This window comes from Pristis pectinata, chromosome 3, assembly GCF_009764475.1.
Source record: "Pristis pectinata isolate sPriPec2 chromosome 3, sPriPec2.1.pri, whole genome shotgun sequence".
NCBI classification, from domain to species: Eukaryota; Metazoa; Chordata; class Chondrichthyes; order Rhinopristiformes; family Pristidae; genus Pristis; species Pristis pectinata.
In genome coordinates this window covers 4,175,896-4,200,667 of record NC_067407.1, presented here as the reverse complement: position 1 = coordinate 4,200,667, position 24,772 = coordinate 4,175,896, and the positions used below count along the sequence as shown (strand labels likewise).

At 48.1% G+C, this 24,772-nt stretch overlaps 1 protein-coding gene across 3 annotated transcripts in view; it reads left to right on the top strand.

Moving 5' to 3' along the window:
- samd13 (sterile alpha motif domain containing 13) overlaps window positions 1-24,772 on the top strand; it is a 75,763-nt gene that overhangs the window by 18,172 nt on the left and 32,819 nt on the right. For all 3 annotated transcript variants that reach the window (XM_052010674.1, XM_052010675.1, XM_052010673.1), the window contains one exon: window positions 23,111-23,243. In XM_052010674.1, the coding sequence (XP_051866634.1) occupies window positions 23,111-23,243 (133 nt within the window). The remainder of the gene's footprint in view (window positions 1-23,110; window positions 23,244-24,772) is intronic.

Here is a 24,772-nt window from a genome sequence, read left to right as displayed (position 1 = left end):
TCCCTCCATTCTCTACACATCCATGTCCTATCTAAGAGCCTCTTAAACGCCTCTATCGTATCTGCCTCCCACCACCACCCATCACATCTCCTTTGAACTTTCCCCCTCTCACCTTAAATTCATGCCCTCTAGTATTAGGCATTTTGACCCTGGGAAAAAGATACTGGCTGTCTACTCGATCTGTGCCTCTGATAATCTTATAAACCTCTATCAGGTCTCCCCTCAGTCTCTGGTGCTCCAGAGAAAACAACCCAAGTTTGTTCAACCTCTCCTCATGGCTCATGCCCTCTAATCCAGGCAGCATCCTGGTGAACCTCTTCTGCACCCTCTCCAAAGCCTCCACATCCTTCCCATAACGGAGCTTCAGGGAAAACAAGCCCAGCCTGTCCAGTCTCTCCCCATAACTGAAGTCCTCCAATCCAGGCAACATCCTGGTGAATCTCCTCTACCCGCTCTAGCACAGCCACTTCCTTTCTATAATGTGGTGACCAGAACTGCACACAGTGCTCCAAGTGCGGCCTAACCAGTTTTTTGTAAACTTGAGGACCCAGTCCTATTTCCTGTGGAACCCTCTAATTACAGCATACCGACCTGAAAACAAACCATTCATCTCAACTGCCAATTTTTACTTTGCTAATCAATCCTGTATCCAAGCTAATATGTTACTCCCCAGCACGTAGGCCCTTGTAAGCTTTAAGGGGGAACTTACTGATTACATTTTGGAAACACAAGTACATTACATCTACTGTCTCCCCTTTGTCCACCCTCCTAGTTACTTTGGACACCAGTTGTAACTCAATAAGCTTCAACTGTGGGTTGGGGAATTGTGGCTCCACACTACAGATTTGAGTGCAGAATCTAGGTTTGCAGTCCAGTGCATTACTGAGGGAGTGTAGCATTGCCAGAGGTGCCGATTTTTCAGAGGTGATTTTTTAACCCGGAGTTTCACCTGTAGTCTTGGGTGGACTTCAAACAACTGGAGCGATTTCCCTGGTGTGCTGACTGGTATTACCCCCGTGCCAAAATACCCCTGGTCTGCACATATCGTCATTCTTTGTGGGATCTTGCTGTGTAATGAATTTACTACAGTGTACGTGTTTCAGGGCTAGTCATTTGGTGTAAGACATAAGTCTGTGCAAATGTTGGTCTCTATGTAACAATGTAGTTGGTGCTGAGAAATTTTAATAATTTTATTACATTTCTAATACTAGAGGGCATATATTTAAGGTAAGGAGGGAAAGTTTTTTTACACAGAGAGTGGTGGATGCCTGGAATATGCTGCCAGGGGTGGTGGTGGAAGCAGATATGATAGAGACGTTTAAGAGGCTTTTAGATAGGACATGAATGTGTAGAGAATGGAGGGTTATGGACATTGTGCAGGCAGAAGGGATTAGGTGTCATTACATTAAATTAGTTCGGCCCAACATGGTGGGCTGAAGGGCCTGTCCCTGTGCTGTACTGTTCTGTGTTCTATGCTTGGAGAAAAATGATCAGAAATGTAATAGCAAATGAAAACATATTGGGTTCAGTTCTGGTCACCTCATTATAGGAAGGATGTGGAGGCTTTAGAGAGGGTGCAGAGGAGATTTACCAGGACGGTGCCTGGATTGGAGAGCATGTCTTATGAGGATAGGTTGAATGAGCTCGGGCTTTTCTCTTTGGAGAGGAGGAGGATGAGAGGTGACTTGATAGAGGTGTACAAGATGATAAGAGGCACAGATCGAGTGGACAGTCAGAGACTTTTTCCCAGGGCGACAATGGCTAACACGAGGGGACATAATTTTAAGGTGATGGGAGGAAGGTATAAGGGGGATGTCAGGGGTAAGTTTTTTACACAGAGAGTGGTGGGTGCGTGGGACGCACTGCCGGCAGAGGTTGTGGGTGCAGGTGCATTAGGGACATTTAAGAGACTCTTAGATAGACACATGAATGATAGAGAAATGGAGGGCTATGTGGGAGGGAAGGGTTAGATAGATCTTAGAGCAGGATAAAATGTCGGCACAACATTGTGGGCTGAAGGGCCTGTACTGTGCTGTAACTTCCTATGATCTATGTAGTGTAAAACTCAGAAGGATGTTATTGGATTTTTGAAAGAGATTCCAGTTAAACTCGTCTCGCTACTTTTGTTCCCCTGACAGACTTGGAATTTTTTTCCTTTTTTTATTAGATTTCTTCATTCCCATTTGATCGCAGTGGCTTGCTGCATGCATTTCCCCTTCCTCTCATGTCACCCCTGGTCGTAGAAGCACCTAAATGTGCAGCAAGGATAGATCGCTTATCTCCTCACACCTATTCCACAGTCAGTAAGATGGTGGCTGATTTGACCGTAACCTTAACTACAGTTCCTCTCTACCCTCACCCCCCTGCTTATCAAGAATCTATCTACATGGTTCAACACACACAAGACAAAAAGTGCTGGATGAACTCAGCGGGTCAGGCAGCATCCATGGAGGGAAATGAACAGTCGACATTTCGGGCCGAGACCCTTCATCAGGACTGGAAAGGAAGAGGGCGGAAGGCAGAATAAGGTGGGGGGAGGGGGAGGAGCTGGTGGGTGATAGTTGAATCCAGGTGAGGGGGGGATGATAGGTGGGGGGGGGTGATGGGTGGAAGAGGCAAAGGGCTGAAGACGATGGGATCTGACAGGAGAGGGCAGTGGACCACGGAATAAAGGGAAGGAGGTGGGGAACCAGAGGGAGGAAGGTGTGGGTGAGGGGCAGGGCGTGAGGGCGGGAGGGGGGAAAGAGAGGGGGGAATAGGGTCAGAGGGATAAGGGAAATCAGAGGGGAGGGGGTTACCGGAAGTTAGAGAAATCGATGGAAGTTGGAGATGACCAAGGTGGAAGATGAGGTGTTGTTCCTCTAATCTGTGTCTAGTCTCAACGTGGCAGTGGAGGAGGCCGTGGATAGACATGTCAGTGTGGGAATGGGAAGTGGGATTAAAATGGCTGGCGACCGGGAGATCCTGGCTGTCCACGGCCACCTCCACTGCCACGTTGAGAGTGGCCGCTGATTAGAGGAACAGAAGCTCGTATTTCCCCCTGGGCAGTCTCCAACCTGACGGCATCATTGATTTCTCTAACTTCTGGTAACCCCCTCCCCTCTGTCCCCCTCCCACCAACCGTCTGGCCCCATTCCCCCTTCTCTTTCCCCCCTCCCGCCCTGCCCCTCACCCACACCTTCCTCCCTCTGGTTCCACACCTCCTTCCCTTTATTCCGTGGTCCACTGCCCTCTCCTGTCAGATCCCATCGTCTTCAGCCCTTTGCCTCTTCCACCCATCACCTTCCAGCTTCTCACATCACACACCCCCCCCCCCCCCCCCCACCCACCTACCTTCCCCCCTCACCTGGACTCACCTATCACCTACCAGTTTGTGCTCCTCCCCCTCCCCCCCCAGCTTCTTCTTCTGGCTTCTGCCCTCTTCCTTTCCAGTCCTGATGAAGGGTCTCGGCCTGAAACATCAACTGTTCATTTCCCTCCATAGATGCTGCCCGACCTGCTGAGTTCCTCCAGCTTTATCTGTGTGTTGCTCTGGATTTCCAACCTCTTTCTTGTACCTCTATATACATGGTGGTCAAAGGACATGGATCAGTTGGCATTCAGTCCAGACAAGTGTGAGGTGTTGCACTTTGGGAGGTCAAATGTAAGGGCAAAATGTACAGAAAATGGCAGGACCCTTGGAAACACTGATGTACAGAGGGGTCTTGGGGGTACAAGTCCATCGCTCCCTGAAAGTGGCAACACAAGTAGATACGGTGGTAAAGAAGGCGTACAGCATGCTTGCCTTCAAGTTCAAATTCATTCTCATGGGCGTACATTAATGGGATAAATCCATGAAAATTGGCTTTTTGCAGCAGCATTACAGATAACATAAGCTTCAATTAACATGACAAAGTAATGATAATGACATAAGTGCTCGTTGAGAGAGAGAGAACTATAGTCTGAGGCAGTGTTGGGGTTTTTCAGGTGGGTTCAAGAACCTGATGGCAGTGAGGAAGGAGCTGTTGTTGAACCTTGAAGTGTCAGAGCATTGAGTACAAGAGTCAGGAATTCATGTTACAGCTACATAAGACTTTGGTTGGGCTACATTTGTATTGTGTGCAGTTCTGGTCACCCCATTACAGGAAGGGTGTGGAGGCTTTGGAGAGGGCACAGAAGAGGTTCATCAGGACGCTGCCTGGATTAGAGGGCATGAGCTATAAGGAGAGGTTGGACAAACTTGGGTTGTTTTCTCTGGAGTGTTGGAGGCGGAAGGGAGACCTGATAGAAGTTTATAAGATTGAAAGGCATAGAGCAGACAGTCAGAATCATTTTCCCCAGGGTAGAAATATGGAATACTAGAGAGCTTAGGTTTAAGGTGAAAGGGGGAAAGTTTAAAGGAGGTGTGCGGGGCAAGTTTTTTTTTTACACAGAGAGTGGTGGGTGCCTGGAACGGGCTGCCAGGGGTGGTGGTGGAAGCACCTACGATAGTGATGTTTGAGAGGTGTTTAGAAAGGCACATGAACAGACAGGGAATGGAGGGATGAGGATCATATGCGGGCAGATGGGACTAGTTTAATTTGACATCACGGTCTGCACAGACATTGTGGGCCGAAGAGCCTATTCCCGTGCTGCTCTATTCTTGTACCTCTGCTTTCACCACCCTTTAAGGAAGCGAGTTCCAAAGACTTACAACCCTCCTGAGAGAGAGAAAATGTTGCTTCACCTCTGTCTTAAATGACCCCTTATTTTTAAACAGTGACCCCAGTCCTAGATTTTCCCACAAGAGGAAACATCCTCTTCGTCTCCACCCTGTCAAGACCCCTCAAGATCTTGCATGTCTCATTCAAGTCCTTCCTCAGTCTCCTAAGTTCTCCCATCCAAGCCTGGCCTGACCAACTTTGTAAGGCAACTTGCCTGTTCCATGAATTATTCTAGTGAACCTTTCTTGAACTGCTTCCAATGCCTTAATATCCTTCCTTAAATAAGAAGACAATGCTTTACACAGTTCTCCAGATGTGGTCTCACCAGTATAACTGATAAATAACTGATGAATAACCTCTCTTCTATTGTATTTGATTCCCCTTGCAGTAAATGATAACATTCTGTTAGCTATCCTTAGTACTTGCTGTTATTGTGTTAAACTAGTCCAGGTGTTAATTGCCTTAAATCAGTAACTGCTGAATATCAAACTATTCAGCCATTTGTAACTGATTTCTCTCTATTTAATCAATCAAAACCCCTTCAGATTCAGATTTAGTTAAAGTCATACACATCAGGGTGCAATGAAATTCCTTTCTGGTGTGAAGCTCACAGAGTAAACCCTGTACATGGTCGTAATAAATAGAACAGTAAATACAAAGAGTGCAAAAACAAAGGAATGGTGCAGAATACAGTCGTGCTAACTGAGGTAGTGCAAAAAGAAATGCTAAAGTGACAATAACGAAGAGGTGGAATTAAGGGTTTGAGACTGTGGCAGCCCCACGGGGAAGGGGATGTGAAGGAGGGGATTGGTTCAGTGGGGAAGAAGCTGTTCTTGAGTCGGGATGTCTAGGCTTTCAGGCTCCTGTATCTTCTCCCAGAAGGTAGAAGAGAGAAAAGGGAATGGCCAGTGTGGCAGGCATCCTTGACGGTACTGTCATCCTTCCTGAAGCAACGCACTGGATGGAAGGAAGTGACGAGCCTGTGACGGACTGGGCAGTGTTTACCGCTCTCTGCAGGTTCTGTGGGTCCAGAGCAGAGCAGTTGCCATACCAGGCTGAGATGTAACCCGTCAGGATACTTTCTAGAGCGTCTCTGTAGAAGATCGAGAGAATCCTCATGAACATGCTGAATCTCCTTGGATGCCTTAAAAAAGTACATAGAACAGTACAGCACAGAACAGGCCCTTCGGCCCACAATGTTGTGCTGACATAGCTATTCCCTCCTACCTACAGAATGCCCAGATCCCTCCATTTTCCTCTCATTCATGTGCCCATCCAAGCCCCTTAAGAGCCCCAATGAATTTGCCTTCACCACCCTATTAGGCAACACATTCTAGACATCCACCACTCTGTCAGTAAAAAATGTACCCCTCACGTCTGTTCTGACCCTACCCCCTCTCACCTCTGGTATTGGATCGCTCAATAATGGGAAAAAGATATTGCTTGTCCACCCTATTTATGCCCCTCAATTTTATACACTCCAGACAGATCACCACTAGTCTGTGATCCCACAGTACAGAAAGAGGCCATTTGGCCCATCAATTCTGTGCCAACCATCAAGCGCCCATTTACACTTATTTTCCCCAGATTCTATCACTCACCTACAGACAAGGAGCAGTTTACCAGCGACCAGTTTTTGGGACGTGGGAGGAAACCGGAGCACCTGGGGGAAACCCACGAGGTCACAGGGAGAGCGTGCAAACTCCACACAGACAGTGCCGGAGGTCGGGATCGAACCCCCGTCTCTTGGGCTTGGACTCTAGCAGCTGTGCCACTGTGCTGATCTAGGTATTACACCTGGGCAATACACTGACGATCTCTTTCTTTAGGGCTGTGGTGACCCGAATTGAAACTCTGCCTGGGACCTAACTAGTGACCTTCAGTCAGGTTGAAATTTTGGTTGTCGAGTGTGTGTTTACAGGGAAATTTTGTATTGACGTTGTGTGGCACAGTAAGGCAGCAGTTTGTATTGCTACCTCACAGCTCCAGCGACCCAGATTCGATCCTGACCTCTGGCGCTGTCTGTGTGGAGTTTGCACGTTCTCCCTGTTACCGCGTGGGTTTCCCCCGGGTGCTCCGGTTTCCTCCCACATCCCAAAGACGTACGGGTCAGTGGGTTAATTGTCAGCTGTAAATTGCCCTTGGTGCAGGAAAATGGGTTACCGTGAAATAAGATGCAGAGTGTGATTGCTTTGAGAGCTAGTATAGACTGGATGGGTTTAATGGCCTCCTGTATTGTGAGAAAGTTGGTAAATTGGTTTATCGTTGCCACATGTACCGAGGTACATTGAAAAACTTTGTAGAGGAGCAGAGGGGTCTTGGGGTCCATGTCCATAGATCCCTCAAGGTTGCAGCATAGGTCAATAGGGTTGTTAAGAAGGCGTGTGGTGGGTTGGCCTTTATTCGTCAGGGTATTGTGTTCAAGAGCCGCAAGGTAATGTTGCAGCTCTATAGAACTCTGGTCAGACCACACTTGGAGTATTGTGTTTAGTTCTGGTCGCCTCATTATAGGAAGGATGTGGAAGCTTTAGAGAGGGTGCAGAGGAGATTTACCAGGATGCTGCCTGGATTGGAGAGCATGTCTTATGAGGATAGGTTGAGTGACCTCGGGCTTTTCTCTTTGGAGCAAAGGAGGATGAGAGGTGACCTGATAGAGGTGTACAAGATGATAAGAGGCATAGATCAAGTGGACAGTCAGAGACTTTTTCCCAGGGTGACAATGGCTAACATGAGGGGACATAATTTTAAGGTGATTTGAGGAAGGTATAAGGGGGATGTCAGAGGTAGGTTTTTTTACACAGAGAGTGGTGGGTGCATGGAACACACAGCTGGCAGAGGTTGTGGGTGCAGGTGCATTAGGGACATTTAAGAGACTCTTAGATAGACACTTGAGTGATAGAGAAATGGGGGTCTATGTGGGAGGGAAGGGTTAGATAGATCTTAGTGCAGGATACAATGTTGGCACAACATTGTGGGCCGAAGGGCCTGTACTGTGCTGTAATGTTCTATGTATCCATGCAGGTCATTTCATCACATCAGTGCCTTGAGGTAGTACAAGGGAAAATTATAACAGAATGCAGAATAAAGTGTCACAGTTACAGAGAAAGTGCAGTGCAGGCAGACAATAAGGTGCAAGGCCATGATGAGGTAGATTTTGAGGTCAGGAGTCCATCTTATCATAATAGGGAACCATTTAGTAGTCTTATAACAGTGCGATAGAAGCTGTCCTTGAGCCTGGTGGTACGTGTTCTCAGGCTTTTGTATCTTCTGCCCAATGGGAGAGGGGAGAAGAGAGAATGTCTGGGGTGGGTGGGGTCTTTGATTATGCTGGCTGCTTTACCAAGGGAGTGAGAGGTATAGACAGAGTCCATGGAGGACTTGCTGGCTTCTGTGATCTGCTGAGCTGTGTCCACAACCCTCTGCAGTTTCTTGTTTTGGGCAGAGCAGTTGCCGGACCAAGCCATGATGCATCTGAATTGGATGCTTTCTGTGGTGCATCGATAAAAGTTGGTGAGGGTCAAAGGGGACATGCCAAATTCTTTCACATCCTGAGGAAGTAGAGGCGCTGGTGAGCTTTCTTGGTCATAGATAGGCTATTGGTGAACAGAATGTGAAGTATGATTTGGTAACAATGTCTTTGTAGAAGCTACCAGTAATGGTTCATTGTTGAAGGCACAAGAGACGGCAGATGCTGGAACCTGGGGCAACAAACAATCTGCTGGAGGAACTCAGCGGGTCGAGCAGCACCTGTGGGGGGGAAAGGAATTGTCGACGTTTCGGGTCAAAACCCTGCATCAGGACTGGGAGTGGAAAGGGGAGATGGCCGGCGTTGTGAGGAGTAGGGGAGAGGCGAGAAAGGATTCTGAGGCAATTGGTGGACTGAGGAGGGGTGTAAGGTGACGGGAAGGGGAGGGGAGCGGGGGTGGAGTTGGGAGACAGTGGCAGGTGGGTGATAGACGGAGGCAGAGAGAGAGAGAGAGGGAAAAGGGAAAAACACAGATGGAGCGAGGTAGGGGGACGGGAGGTGAAGATAGGAGACGGCTGCTGGAGGGAGAGAAGCAGGAACGTGAGGGGCTGCCACTGCTGGAATCCGATAAGCAAAGGAGGTGAGAATGAGAACCACTGGGTGGATCTGCTCTCGCCTCCTCCCCCGCACCTGCCTATCATCTCTTACCTGCACCTATATATCACCGCCTTGTGCCCACCCCGCCTCCCGTCTTTTGTTCACCTCTCACTGCTCTGCTTCTCCCTCCTATATATCGGGCTTCCCCTTTCCCTGTCTTCAGTCCTGAAGAAGATTCCTGACACGAAACGTCGACCACCTGCTTTTCTCCACGGATGCTGCCTGGCCTGCTGAGTTCCTCCAGCATCATCGTGTTTTTCATCTCGATTCCAGCATCTGCAGTCCTTTGTTTTCCTGTAGGTAACCCTCACCCTAATGCAAACAGTCTGGGCCAGTGTTCCAGGGGAGTGAAACACTGATAATCCAGCATCCTCGGAAGTTTGGTGGTGATGTACTGGCATTTTCTGGACTATTGGATGTTATTCCTACAAATACCCCAATGCACATTTATTTCGGACTTTTTTTTCAGGTGATACATGGTAATGCAATAAATTTCCCCGTGAACCTGGTGGGTTTAAAGGGAGTGGGGATATGGGCCCTGGTGGGTTTAAAGGGAGTGTGGGAAACGGGGGCCCAATGGGTTTAAAGGGAGTGGGAAATAAGGCCCTGGTGAGATTAACTGGCACGGTAGTGTAGCGGCTAGCATAACGCTATTACAGCGCCAGTGGCCTGGGTTCAATTCCCGCCGCTGTCCGTAAGGAGTTTCTTCTCCCCGTGACTGCATGGGTTTCCTCCGGGTGCTCCGGTTTCCTCCCACATTCCAAAGACGTATGGGTTAGGAAGTTGTGGGCGTGCTATGTTGGCGCCGGAAGCGTGGCGACACTTGCGGGCTGCCCCCAGAACACTCTATGTAAAAGATGCATTTCACTGTGTGTCTCGATGTACATGTGACTAATAAAGATATCTTGTCTTAAAGGGAGTGTGGGGAAAAGGGGCCCCCGAGAGTTTAAAGGGAGTGTGGCAAACGTTCTGGTGAGCCACATGTTGAACAGTTGGGATTTCCGATTGATTGGATTTTTGATGATGGGAGTTTTACTGCACTGAGGGAGCACCACACTGTCAGAGGCACTGTCTTTTGGATGAGGTGCAGCCTGTGCAAAGTATCAGAGATAAAGCTGGTGAAATAAAACTCAGGGAGCCGATTGCATCCTTTGGTGAAAGGGCCAGCTGGTTTGGAGGAAATCTGCGGGGCCCATGCCGCACGGATTGACTTCAGGAACACTCAAGCAGAGACTCAGACTGAGCTGATGTCAGCAGTTGGGAAAAGTGCAGGATGCCCTCGTCCCAGGTTTCCGCGAGGGGCGATGCCAAGAGCTGTTCCGTTCGGCTGCGGAGTTGGGAAGCATGGGCATGTTCTCGGGAGACGATGCCTGGGTCGAGGAGGAATTTCTTCACTGGGAGGATTGTGAATCTTGGGAATTATGTCCCTCAGAGAGCTTTGGCTGCTCTGTCATTGGACAAATTCAGAGCTGAGAGTAATGATTTTAAACTATAAGAGAATGGAGAGAGTCCGGGGATCAGGTGGGAAACAGGGAACTGGGATCAGTCCAGGCCGGAAACAGATGGGTCTAAATCTGGAAAATAGCCAAAGTGCGTACCAACTGAACAATTCAAAATATTCATTGCAATTAGAGCAATTTTGTTTTAATTGCACTGACAAATTTGCATTTTTTTCTTTGCAGCAGTGCTGAAAACTGGAAGTTCTTCCACTGCTCCTGCAATTAACCTGCACCAAGCTGCTCCTGTGTTACCAAATTGCATTGATGCAGGTTTGCTGGAGAGGGAGATGCAGCGTGCAGTTTCCTCCTTGTTGTCTTGATGCTTGGCTGTGGTTAGCTGACCACGGTCACTGGTAAATTGGTTTATTATTGTCACATGTACCGAGGTACAGTGAAAAACTTTGTTTTGCATACCATCCATACAGATCATTTCATCACATCAGCGCATCGAGGTAGTACAAGGGAAAACAATAACAGAATGCAGAATAAAGTCTTACAGTTACAGAGAAAGTGCAGTGCAGGCAGACAATAAGGTGCAAGGCCATGATGAGGTAGATTGTGAGGTCAAGAGTCCATCTTATTGTACTAGGGAACCGTTCAATAGTCTTATAACAGTGGGATAGAAGCTGTCCTTGAGCCTGGTGGTACGTGCTTTCAGGCTTTTGTATCTTCTGCCCGATTTGGGGGGGGGGGGGGGGAAGAGAGAATGTCTGGGGTGGGTGGGGTCTTTGGTTATTACATGGGATGAAGACAAACATTTCAAAGCTGTTGGCCCAGTATTGCAGTGGGTAGAGTCGCTGCCTCACAGCGCCAGAGACCGGGTTTGATCCTGACCTCGGCCGCTGTCTGCGTGGAGCTTGCACGCTCCCCCTGTGACCGCGTGAGTTTCCCCCGGGTGCTCCAGTTTCCTCCCACATCCCAACGACGTGCGGGTCGGTGGGTTAATTGGCCGCTGTAAATTGTCCCCAGTGTGTGGGTGAGGGGTAGAATCTGGGGGTTGGAGTTGATGGGAATGGCATCGAGTTGTACAGCAGAGAAATGCCCTTCGGCCCACCATGTCCCTGCTGACTGTCATGCCTTTCTGTACTAAACCCCACTTGCATTAATTCCATCTCCCTCTGTACCCTGCTCATCCAAGTACCTCATCAATGTTGTTCCTGTTCCTGCCTCCACCACAGCTCTGGCAGCTCATTCCAGATACCAACTACTCTGTGTGTGAAACATTATAACCCCTCAGATCCCCTTTAAACCTCCTCTCTCTCCCATTAAACCTGTGTCCTCTAGTTTTAGACACCCCGACCATGGGAAACAGACTCTATCTACTCTATTTATGCTGATCTGGTTTATATTTAAAAAGTTAATCTCAATGTAGGTGACCGTGAAATCACTGGATTATTGCAAAGCCTATCTGGTTTCACCCCTCAGCCTCCTTCGCTCCAGGGAAAACAGTCCCAGCCTGTCCAACGTCTCCTTATAACTCAAACCATATGTGGAAAATCAGTGGAGAATGGGATTACATAGAACAGTACAGCACGATACAGGCCCTTCAGCCTACAATGTTGTGCTGACCTTTAAAACTCGCCTGACTACTTAACCCCTTCCTTCCACATATCCCTCTATTTTAAATTCCTCCATATGCCTATCTAGTAATCTCTTGAATTTGACCAATGTACCTGCCTCCACCACCACCCCAGGCAGCGCATTCCATGCCCCAACCACCCTCTGGGTAAAAAACCTTCCTCTGGTATCTCCCTCGAACTTCCCACCCATTACTTTAAAGCCATGCCTTCTTGGATTGAGCATTGGTGCTCTGGGAAAGAGGCGCTGGCTGTCCACTCTATCTATTCCTCTTAATATCTTGTACACCTCTATCATGTCTCCCCTCATCCTTCTTCTCTCCAAAGAGTAAAGCCCTAGCTCCCTTAGTCTCTCCTCAGAATCCATATTGCTCTGAGAATCAGCATGGACTTAAATGTGCAGAGAATGGAGGGATGTGGACATTGTGTCGGCAGAAGGGATTAGTTCAGTTGGGCATTTAATTAGTTTGGCACAACACTGTGGGCCAAAGGGCCTGTTCCTGTGCTGTGCTGTTCTATGTTTTAGGCTTAATTGGCCTCCTGTGTCGTAGGGAAATATGGAAAAATTTGACTTTTGAAGACGGGCAACGCGGCTAAATGTAAAGAAACTAAGGCAGGTAGATGGAGTGGGGATACCACAACCCAGGGTGGCTGAGGAGGGACTTCAGGCTGAGCAATTACCTTTATGTTCCTTTGTAAGGGCCGGCATGGTAGTGTACCAGTTAGCGTAACACTATTACTGCGCCAGTGGCCTGGGTTCAATTCCAGCTGCTGTCTGTAAGCAGTTTGTACGTTCTCCCCGTGTCTGCGTGGGTTTCCTCCGGGTGCTCCGGTTTCCTCCCACATTCCAAAGACCTACGGTTAGGAAGTTGTGGGCATGCTATGTTGGCGTCGGAAGCGTGGCGACACTTGCGGGCTGCCCCCAGAGCACTCTACGCAAAAGATGCATTTCACTGTGTGTTTCGATGTACATGTGACTAATGAAGATATCTTACCTTAAATTGATCAGGAAGTAATAAAGTCTTTTGATGAGGGCAGTGCAGTAACTGTGGTCTAGTGGACTTCAGTAAGGCCTTTGATAAGGTCCCACATGGGAGATGGGTCTGAAGGTCAGAGGCACATGGGATCCAGGGTAAGTTGGCAAATTGGATCCAAACGTGGTTTGGTGATAGGAGACAGAGGGCGATGGTAGAGGGTTGTTTTTGTGATTGTCTACCTGTGACTAGTGGTGTTCCACAGGGATCGGTGCTGAGACCCTTGCTGTTTGTAATAGATGTGAATAACTTGAATGTGGTTGTGGGAGGCACAATCAGTAAGGACACAAAGGTTGACAGAGTTGTTGGTAGTGTGGAGAGTAGTCATAGGTTGCAGAGAGATGTGTGTTGGTGAAATGGGTGTAGAAGTGGCAGATGGAGTTGAGAATAACACAATGCTGGGGGAACTCAGTGGGTCAGGCAGCATCTGTGGAGGGAAATGGACAGTCAACGTTTCTGGTCAAGACCCTTCATCTGGATTGCCAATTTGACAACGATGAGGTAATTTGTTTCAATGTAAACGTTGGCCAGAAAATTGGGGATAGCTCCCTCGGGGTTCATTAGCACAGTTCAGTGGGATTTTTGACATTCACCTGAGGGAATTGACTGGACGTCAGTTCAGTGTCCCTTGTGAAAGGTGGCACCACTGACAGGAGACTTGACATGGATTTTGTGCTGAGGTTTCTGGAGGAAACCTGTTGCCCTTGGATACAGCAGCTGAAATTAATTGAATTCATTTCATCGAGGTGAGGGAGTGACCAAACGAAACAGAGCTGAGGCCTGACAACGAAGTCCAAATGTGACAGCTCCTTAGCTAGGTGTTGGTGGAGGGAGGATTGGGTGGGTGGAGTGGGGAGTACAGGAGGGAGATAGAGAGCCCAGTGACATGGTGTCATTGACAACAACCTTTCCCTCAATGTCAGCAAAACAAAAGAGCTGGTCATTGACTTCAGGAAAGGGGGTGGTGCACACGCTCCTGTCTACATCAATGGTGCTGAGGTCGAGAGGGTTGACATCTTCAAGTTCCTAGGAGTGAACATCACCAATAGCCTGTCCTGGTCCAACTGTGTAGATGCCACGGCCAAGAAAGCTCACCAGCACCTCTACTTCCTCAGGAGGCTAAAGAAATTCTTCATGTCCCCTTTGACGCTCACCAATTTTTATCGATGCACCATAGAAAGCATCCTATCCGGGTGCATCGTGGCTTGGTACGGCAACTGCTCTTCCCAGGACTGCAAGAAACTGCAGAGAGTTGTGGACACAGCCCAGAGCATCACGGAAACCATCCTCCCCTCCATGGACTCTGTCTATACTTCTTGCTGCCTTGGTGAAGCAGTCAACACGGTCAAGGACCCCTCCCACCCCAGACATTCTCCCTTCTCCCCACTCCCATCAGGTACAAGATACAAAAGCCTGAAAGCAAGTACCACCAGGCTCAAGGACAGCTTCTATCCCGCTGTTATAAGACTATTCAGTGGTTCCCTTATACAATGAGATGGACTCTTGACCTCACAATCCACCTTGTTATGACCTTGCACCTTATTGTCTACCTGCAATGCACTTTCTCTAAAGCTGTGACACTTTCTGTTACTGGTTTACCCTGTACTATCTCAATGCACTGTGTAATGAATTGATCTGTACGAACGGTATGCAAGACAAGTTTTTCACTGTACCTCAGGACATGTGACAATAATAAACCAATACCAACACCAGTACTACAAGGCTCAAGGACAGCTTCCATCCTGCTGTTCTAAGACTATTGAACTGTCCCCTAGTACGATAAGATGGACTCTTGACATCACAATCCACCTCGTTATGACCTTACACCTTATCATCTGCCTGCACTGCACTTTCTCTGTGACTGTGACGCAATATTCCGCATTCTGTTATTGTTTTCCCTTGTACTACCTCAATGTGCTGATGTGATGAGATGATCTGTATGGACGACATGCAAAACAAAGTTTTTCACTGTACCTCAGTACATGTGACAATAATAAACCAACTTATTTTATTTACCAATTTGTCTTTTGGAAGAGCTGGTGACGGCCTTCTAAAGCTTTGCCCCAAGACTCTTGATGAGTGCATGACGGACATCAAGCGCTGCTGGAAGATCATCAACTGGGTGAAAGACGTTCTTTGGTCTGCCTGAAACTTGTGGGTCTTCCGGCACAGCGAGATGTCCGTGAGGGAACGCTGTCGACTGGCACAGTCTAGGACGACGTGCTGAGGGACGCACTGAAGGTTGGTGCAGCCAATGCAAAGGCTCTTTGGGGACGGACCATAGTCTGTGCTCCTGCTACCGCACACGGAAGGGCAGTCGGGTGGGGAAGCCCCTCAAACATTGAAAGGGTGAATCACGTGAATGGCAGTGGTGCTTTGATTTAAAAAAAAGTGAACATTACTGAATGTATTGACCAAATGACACTAAGACTGTAGGAGAGATTTGCACAGTTTTTATTTTTGTGTGTGTGCATTACATTTTGAATAAAGTTTATTTTTGAAATTAAAAGAAGCTACCTAAGGGAGAGATGGTAGATGGACGAGGGAGATACAGAGGCTGTGCCGATGGTGACCAGTAGTTGGTGGGAAGGGCTGAGTTTTATGGAGCATCTCAAACAAGGAAAGAGGCAGAGAGACATGGAAGGGAAACCCAGAGTTGGATTGTTGCCATGGAGTTGAATGGAGCCAAGTCCAAGATGTGGCAGGAAGTGGAAGGCTTTCATCTTCCCAGTGTTTGGTTGGAGGAACTTTGTGTGTTTATCTTGAACAAAGACACTGCTTTTAAAAATAACATTATTAACCGGCGGTTATTGCATTGCTGTGGGATCTTGCTGTGCACACATTTACTGCTACGATTTCTGTATGACATAGAACAGAGCAACAGAGGAACAGGCCCTTCGGCCCACAATGTCTGTTGCAAACAAGATGCCAAATTTAAACCAAATCTCTTCTGCCTGGACGTGACCCATATCCCTCCATTCCCTGCATATTTGTGTGTCTAACAGCCTCTTAAACACCACTATCATATCAGCTTCCACCCCACCCCTGGCAGCCTGTTCCAGGCACCCACCACTCTCTGTGTAAAAAAAAACTTGTCTCGCAAATTTCCTTTAAACATTCCCCCTCTCACCTGAAATGCATGTCCTCTGGTACTTGACACCTCTACCCTGGGAAAACGACTGACTGTCTACTCCATCTGTATCTCTCATAATTTTATAAATTTCCATCAGGTCTCCCCTCAGCCTCTGACGCTGCAGAGAAAACAACCCAAGTTTGTCCGACCTCTCCTTGTAGCTCACACCCTCTTAATCCAGGCGGCACCCTGGTGAACCTCTTCGGCACCCTCTCCAAAGCTTACAGCAGGGGTTGTGTTTCAGAAGTCCCTCTCTAGCTGCAAGGTCTTTGAAGGTCCTCAGGTGGTGTGGAAGTGCATGTTTTCTGTCCGAGGGATCACTGCTGGGATGACGTGGGGATATGTTAGGGCGGGAAAGTGTTGCATCCGACTTCAGAACAATTGAGTGGGGATAGAGAAAGGCTCCTGGTCCCAGTTTGTGTTTCGGGAGCCTTGCTGGCAGTTCACTCGTGAAGGGTTAAAAATTCTCCTCGTGGCCTGTCTCTGCCTTTGCTCATTCCCACCACACATCAGAGAAGACTACGATGAACTGAAGGCTTTCTTTTTCTTCTTAAAACTCTTCAGGAGATTTTTGAGGTATTAAATAAAAACTAATGAGTCATAGAATCATTCAGCACAGAAACAGGCCCTTTGGCCCACCAACTATGGTCACCATAGAGTGTCCACTTAGGCTAGTCCTTCACCAATCTCATTTTATTCTCCCAACATTCCCATCAATTGAAGAGCAGAGAGACTTTGGGTGCAAGTTCATGGCTCACTGAAAGTGGCTACACGGGTAGACAGGGTGGTTAAGAAGGCTTACGGAATGCTTGCTTTCATTAATCGACTTATTGAGTCTCGGAGTCAGGAAGTTATGATGCATCTCTCAGAGTATTGCGTGCAGTTCTGGTCACCTCACTATAGGAAGGATGTCAAGGCTTTAGAGAGGGTGCAGAGGAGGTTTACTGGGATGCTGTCTGGATTAGAGGGCATGTGCTATCAGGAGAGGCTGGACAAACTTGGGCTCTTTTCTCTGGAGCGGCAGAGGCTGAGGGGTGATCTGTTGGAAGTGTATAAAATTATGAGGGGCAAAGATAAGGTGAACAAGCAATATCTTTTCCCTTTTATTGAGTGATCCAATACCAGAGGGCATGCATTTAAGGTGAGAGGGGGTAGATGTGAGGGGTACGTTTTTTTACTCAGAGGTGGATGCCTGGAATACGTTGCCTGATAGGGTGGTGGAGGCAAATTCATTGGGGGCACATGAATGAGAGGAAAATGGAGAGATCTGGGCATTCTGTAGATTGGAGGGAATAGCTCTGTCAGCACAACATTGTGGGCCGAAGGGCCTGTTCTGTGCTGTACTATGATGCTGGAGGAACTCAGCAGGCCAGGCAGCATCCGTGGAGAAAAGTAGGCAGTCAGCATTTTGGGTGAACTGAAGATAGGAAAAGGGGAAGCTCAATATATAGGAGGGAAAAGCAGAGCAGTGATAGGTGGACAAAAGAGGGGAGGCGGGGTGGGCACAGGGTGGCGATAGGTAGATGCAGGTAAGAGACAGTGATGGGCAGGTGTGGGGGAGGAGGGGAGACCAGATCCACCTGGGGATGGGTCAAAGGTAACATTGGCCTCCTCTATATTGGCGAGACCAAATGCAGTCTAGGTGACTGTTTCGCAGAACACCTGCACTCTGTCCGTAACCGTGAGCTGCATCTCCCCGTTGCCAGTCACTTCAGCTCCCCCTCCCACATTATCACTGATGAGTCAGTCCTCAGCCTCCTCCACCGCCAGGAGAATTCCAAGCACAAACTGGAGAAACAGCTCCTCATTTTCCGTCTTGGAACCTTGCAGCCTAACGGCATGAATATTGAATTCTCCCACTTAAAGTAATACAGGAAGTCCCCAGGTTACGAACGAGTTCCGTTTTTGAGACTGTTCGTAACCCGATTTTGTATGTAACTCGGAACAGTGTCCGCGCATGCGCACTTGGGCCGGGGATCGCGGCCGCACGTGGCCCCAGCCTCACATACGCACTTGGCCCGGGGTTGGGCCAAAGAAGGTGTACCGCCACCGTGGTAGGATCGGGGGCCGGGCCCGCTTACAAACCGAACACGAAGGTCGGTTCGTAAGTACGGGCGTTCGTAAGTCGGGGACTTCCTGTACCCACACCCCTTTCCCACCACCCCCCCCTCCAACACCATGCTTTTTCTCTTCCCTTTCCTAGCTTATCTCTTTTTTTCTACCCCCTTTGTTTTTCCTTTTCCTCCATACCTTTTGACCCTGGTTTGTATGATGGACTGGGCCGTGTCCACAACTCTCTGCAGTTTCTTGCGGTCTTGGGCAGAGCAGTTGCCGTACCAAGCCGTGATGCATCCAGATAGGATGCTTTCTGTGGTGCATCTGTGAAAACTGGTGATGGTCATTGACAACGTGTTGAATTTCCTTAGACTTCTGAGGAAGTAGAGGCGCCGGTGAGCTTTCTTAGCCGTGGTGTCCACGTGGCTGGACCAGAATAAACTGGTGATTGGATTGGAAATGGTTAAGAGACCTTAAAGTCACTTGTATTAACAAACGGTGCAGATGGAATTAAAGAGGAAGGTAACAAAAAAACACTGGTATAAGCTAATTGGCTAAACTTTATAGACTCCTACAGCACAGAGAAAGGCCTTTCGCCCACCGTGTCCATGGTGACCATTGCAGTGAGGTGGGCTTTGTTTGTGCCTGGGTTTTGCACGTCAATCTACACTTCCCACTGCCTTAGAGAAGCAGCCAACAGAATCAAAGACCCCTCCTACCCGCGTCATTCTCTCTTCTCCCCTTTCCCATCAGGCAGAAGATAGAAAAGCCTGAGAACACGTCCCACCAGGCTCCAGGACAGCTTCTATCCCGTTGTTATCAAACCCTTGAATGGATCTCTCGTACGCTAAAAGATGAACTCTTGATATACCTCATCATGGCCCTTGCTCCTTATTGTCTGCCTGCACTGCACTTTCTCTGAACAGTAACACTATATTCTGCATTCTGTTTTCTTTTTACTACCTCGATGTACTTGTGTATGGGATGATCTGTCTGGATGGCACGCAGAACAGAAGCTTTTCATTGTATCTTGGTACATATGACAATAATAAACTAATTACCAATAAACCTGCCACGTTGACCTGCAAGCATTTGGTGGCTGTTGACTTTGCAGCTAACGTTAAGGTTCCTTCTTCTGTTGGGCTGGCAGTCTTAAAGTGTGAATTTACTTAAAACAAAATAAGCGTTAGTGCTTGTCTCACCAGGCATTTCATGTGTTGTTCAACCCAGCAGATCTGCAGATTTCCCTGAGGGTTTGGCTGCAGTTCAGCAAACAGCACATTCTCGTCTTTGAGGTTGTGGGTTTGAGGATTGGTTCAGAAACCCGTTACAAACACCCAGGCTGACTCACCAATGCGGCACTCCCTCAGCCTGGGTTTGCTTGGTTACCCCGAAAGCTGAAGTCCGCAGTCCGGTTACCCACTGCAATCAGCAAAGATGAGGCTGAATCGAAGACTATGTTCTCTTCTTGAAACTCTGTAGGAGATTTTTTTTCATACTTGTGATATTTAAATGGAAATTTGATGGGTTGCAGAGACATTGGGTCATTCAGCAACCATGAAACACAGAACAGGCCCTTTGGCCCACCATGTCTATGCTGCCCATGATGCCAAATTAAACTAAATCCCTTCTGCCTGCACATGATCCACATCCCTCCACTCCCTGTGTGTTCATGTGTCTGTCTAACAGCCTGTTAAACATTGCTGTTGTAGCTGCCTCCACTACCACCCCTGGCAGCTCATTCCAGGCACCCACCACTGCAACAAAACCTGCCTCACAAATCTCCTTTAAACTTTCCCCTTCTCACCTTAAACCTATGCCCTTGAGTATTTAAATTTCCACCCTGTGGGGGAAAAGGCTCTGACCACCTACTCTATCTGTGTCTGTTTACTATATCTATTTACCAGGATGCTGCCTGGATTAGAGGGCATGAGCTATAAGGAGAAGTTGGACAAACCTGGGCTGTTTTCTCTGGAGCGTCGGAGGCTGAGGGGAGACCTGATAGAGGTTTATAAGATTATGAGAGGCACAGATAGACAGCCAGTATCTTTTTCCCAGGGTTGAGATGTCTAATACTTTGCATTAAATGTCTAATACATCCATTTAAGGTGAGAGGGGGAAAATTCGAAGGAGATGTGTGGCGCAAGTTTTTTTTTACGCAGAGAGTGGCGGGTGCCTGGAATGCGCTGCCAGGGGTGGTGGTGAAGGCTGATACTGTAGAGGCGTTTAAGAGGCTCTTAGGCACATGAATGTGCAGAGAATGGAGGGAGATGGACTTGTGTTGGCAGAAGGGATTAGTTTAATTTAGTTTAGTTAGTTGTTTAATTACTAGTTTAGTTAGTTTGGCACAGCATCGTGGGCTGAAGTGCCTGTTCAGTGCTGTACTGTTCTATATATATCTTTCATAATGATCAAGCACCCATATGCACTAATCCCACACCAATCTCAATTTTATTTTCTCCACTTCATGTTGTTAATTTTGGATCACGGATCTTCATCACAGCGGCCGGGATAATTTGGTGTCCCGTCTGTATGGAGCACCAACCCATTTATTGTTAGCAGTGGGCTTTTTAAACTGTTTTCAAGTGTCTCTGATCATCAGAGATTTTTAAAAGCAGTTGAAATAGATTTAATTAATTAAGAAAATAGAACCTCAAGAAGAACCATAAAATGTAATTTAAAAACGCATTTAAATGATAGAGATCAATAGTAACATAAATATTAAAGCAAAGAAACTAAAGCACGTTGCTGCCTTTATCATATCCCAGCTTAGTGAGCACATTCAATGAATGGGGTGGTGTTAAGTATGCTTTCTACAGCTCATTGGGCACCACAATATCCTGACTGTCATGATGAAAATCCAGAATTAACCACGCTCGCAGGGAATTTTGTTTATTGACTACAGCTCCGCCTTCAGTACTATAATCCCAAGCAAACTCATCACCAAACTCCAAGACCTGGGACTCAACACCGCCCTCTGCAACTGGATCCTTGACTTCCTGACCAACAGACCGCAATCAGTGAGGATAGGAAGCAACACCTCCGGCACGATTGTTCTCAACACTGGTGCCCCACAAGGCTGCGTCCTCAGCCCTCTACTCTACTCCCTGTACACTCACGACTGTGTGGCGAGATTCTGCTCTAACTCCATCTACAAGTTTGCAGATGATACCACCGCAGTGGGCCATATCTCAAATAATGATGAGTCGGAGTACAGGAAGGGGATGCAGAGCTTAGTGATATGTTGTCATGACAACAACTTTTCCCTCAATGTCAGCAAAACAAAAGAGCTGGTCATTGACTTCAGGAAGCAGGGTGGTGCATGTGTTCCTGTCTACATCAATGGTGCTGAGGTCAAGAGGGTTGAGAGCTTGAAGTAAACATCACCAATAGCCTGTCCTGGTCCAACCACATAGACACCATGGCCAAGAAAGCTCAATGGGGCCTGTACTTCCTCAGGAGATTAAAGAAATTTGGCTTCTCCCTGTCGACACTCACCAATTTTTATTGATGCACCATAGAAAACATCCTATCCGGATGCATCACGGCTTGGTACGGCAACTGCTCTGCCCAGGACTGCAAGAAACTGCAGAGAGTTGTGGACACAGCTCAGCACATCACAAAAACCAGCCTCCCCTCCATGGACTCTGTCTACACTTCTCGCTGCCTCGGTAAAGCAGCCAGCATAATCAAAGACCCCACCCACCCCGGACATTCTCTCTTCTCCCCCCTCCCATCGGGCAGAAGATACAAAAGCCTGAAAGCATGTACCACCAGGCTCAAGGACAGCTTCTATCCCACTATTGAACGGTTCCCTAGTACGATAAGATGGACTCCTGACTTTACAATCTACCTCGTTATGACCTTGCACCTTATTGTCTGCCTGCACTGCACTTTCTCTGTAACTGTAACACTTCATTCTGCATCCTGTTATTGTTTTACCCTGTACTACCTCAATGCACTGTGTAATGAATTGATCTGCATGAACGGTATGCAAGACAAGTTTTTCACTGTACCACAGTACATGTGACAATAATAAACCAATTCCAATGTACTCCAGAACAGGATAATCTGACACCTGGGCAATGTTGTAGGGGAACCACTCTCTCTGCTGGGTTGTTTTCTCTGGAGCGTCGGAGGCCTGATGGAAGTTTATAAAATTATGAGAGACATAGACAGAATTTTTTACCCAGGGTAAAAACGTCTGGGCATAGCTTTCTAGTGAGAGGGGGAAAGTTTAAAGGGGATGTGCGGGGCAAGTTTTTACACCGAGACTGGTGGGTTCCTGGAATGGGCTGCCAGGGGTGGTGGTGGAAGCAGATACGACAGTGGTGTTTAAGAGGCTGTTACAGAGGCACATGCAGGGAATGGAGAATCAGAACAGGTTTATTATCACTGACATGTGACGTGAAATTTGTTTTGCGGCAGCAGCACAGTGCAAGACATAAAATTACTGTAAATTACAAAATAAGTAGCGCAAAACGAAAAGGAATAACAAGGGGTAGTGTTCATGGGTTCACGGACCGTTCAAAAATCTGATGGCGGAGGGGAAGGAGCTGTTCCTGAATCGTTGAGTGTGGGTCTTTAGGCTCCTGTACCTCCTCCCCGATTGTAGTAAGGAGAAGAGGGCATGTCCCGGATAGTGAGGGTCCTTAGCGATGGATGCCGCCTAAGGAGATGGCGGGGAGGGTTGTGCCCGTGATGGAGCTTGTTTTAAACAGAAGAGATTCGTTTAATTCAGCAGCTTGTTCAGTGCCGACATTGTGGGCCGTAGGGCCTGTTCCTGTGCTGTTCTATGTTCTAAGAGTGCCCCTTGTCCTCGTAGGTAGAACTTGGGATATCTAGACAGCAGTACTGCATGAACACACCTTCTGCTTTTACCAGCCGCAGCGAAGTTTGTGCACGCGCGTCAGTTAGTGCAGGGAGGTTCGGAGCTGCCAGGGTTGAATCCTCGCTCATCGCACTGGCGCACTGCACTGACGTTGACTTTGTGGTTCTTGTCCCTAGGGCTATGCCAGGATTCGCAAGGAGAGAGCGTTTGAGGCGGACGCCCGTTTAGTGAACCCGGCGACTACTGACGACGCTCTGGACGGGTGTATGGAACCAGAACTGACGGAGATTGAAGAGCGCGCCAGTCTAGGTGGGGCTTGCATTCCAGGCGTTCGAGTGGGTCTCGTAGAGTCAAACGGCACTCAGACAATCCCTTCTGCCTTCCATGTCCACGCGGACCATCCAGAACCCATCCACTTTAATCCCATTTGACTTGCTAGAGGTGTACGAGATGATAAGAGGCATAGATCAAGTGGACAGTCAGAGACTTTTTCCCAGGGCGACAATGGCTAACACGAGGGGACATAACTTTAAGGTGATTGGAGGAAGGTATAAGGGGGATGTCAAGGGTACAATTTTTACACAGAGAGTGGTGGGTGCATGGAACGCACTGCCGGCAGAGGTTGTGGGGGCAGATACATTAGGGACATTTAAGAGACTCTTAGATAGCCACATGAATGATCGAAAAATAGGGGGCTACGTGGGAGGGAAGGGATAGATAGATCTTAGAGCAGGATAAAATGTCGGCACAACATTGTGGGCCGAAGGGCCTGTACTGTGCTGTAGTGTTCTATGTTCTAGTACATGATCCCAGGCTTACCGTGCAGGTTTTTAGACCGTAAGACATAGCAGAATTAGGCCATTTGGCCCATCAAGTCTGCTGCACCATTCCGTCTTGGTCAGTCCTGATGAACGGTCTCGACCTGAAACGTCGACTGTCCACTTCCCTCTTCAGATGCTGCCCGACCCGCTGGGTTCCTCCAGCTCCTGTGTGGGCTGCTCCAGATTTCCAGCACCTGCCGTCCCTTCTGCATTCAACCATGGCTGACTTTTATTTTTCCAAACCCAACCCTTTACCCCCTAACCAATCAAGAACCTCTCCATCTGCTTACCAACCTGTCCTTACTGCCGACTCAACCTGCAAGTTAACCTTGAGGGAATCCTGCAGCAGGACTCCCAAGTCCCTTGCACCTCCGATTTCTGAATTCTCTCCCCATTTAGAAAATAGTCTACACCTTTATTCCTTCGACCAAAGCGCATGACCGTACACTTCCCTACGCTGTGTTCCATCTGCCACTTCTTTGCCCATTCTCCCAACCTGTCCAAGTCCTTCTGCAGACTCCCTGCCTCTGCAACACTCCCTGTCCCTCCGCCTATCTTGGTGTCGTCTGCAGACTTGGCCACAATGCCGTCCGTTCCTTCATCCAGATTATCAATGTTCAAAGTGAAAGGTTGTGGTCCCAGCGCTGACCCCTGTGGAACTCCACTGGTCACCGGCAGTCATCGCGAAGCGGCCTCCTTTATCCCCACTCTCTGACTTCTGCCAGACAGCCAATCTTCTATCTGTACTAGTCCCTTGTCTCTAACACCATGGGCTCTTGTTTAGCAGCCTTGTGTGCAGCACCTTGTCAAAGCTCTCCTGAAGGTATAAATTCCGACTGCATTGGTAGTCTCCTCATCCTCTCCAGTTTCCCACTCAAACCTCGTTTTCCCTAGTTGGGACATGAGCGTGCACCCACTTGAAGCCCTTGGTGCCGTATGCAGGGAATCAGACGTTGAGCTTGGGTTCTTTCTGGATTATGGAGGTTATATTTTAAAAAAACCAAAAAGGCAAGAGAT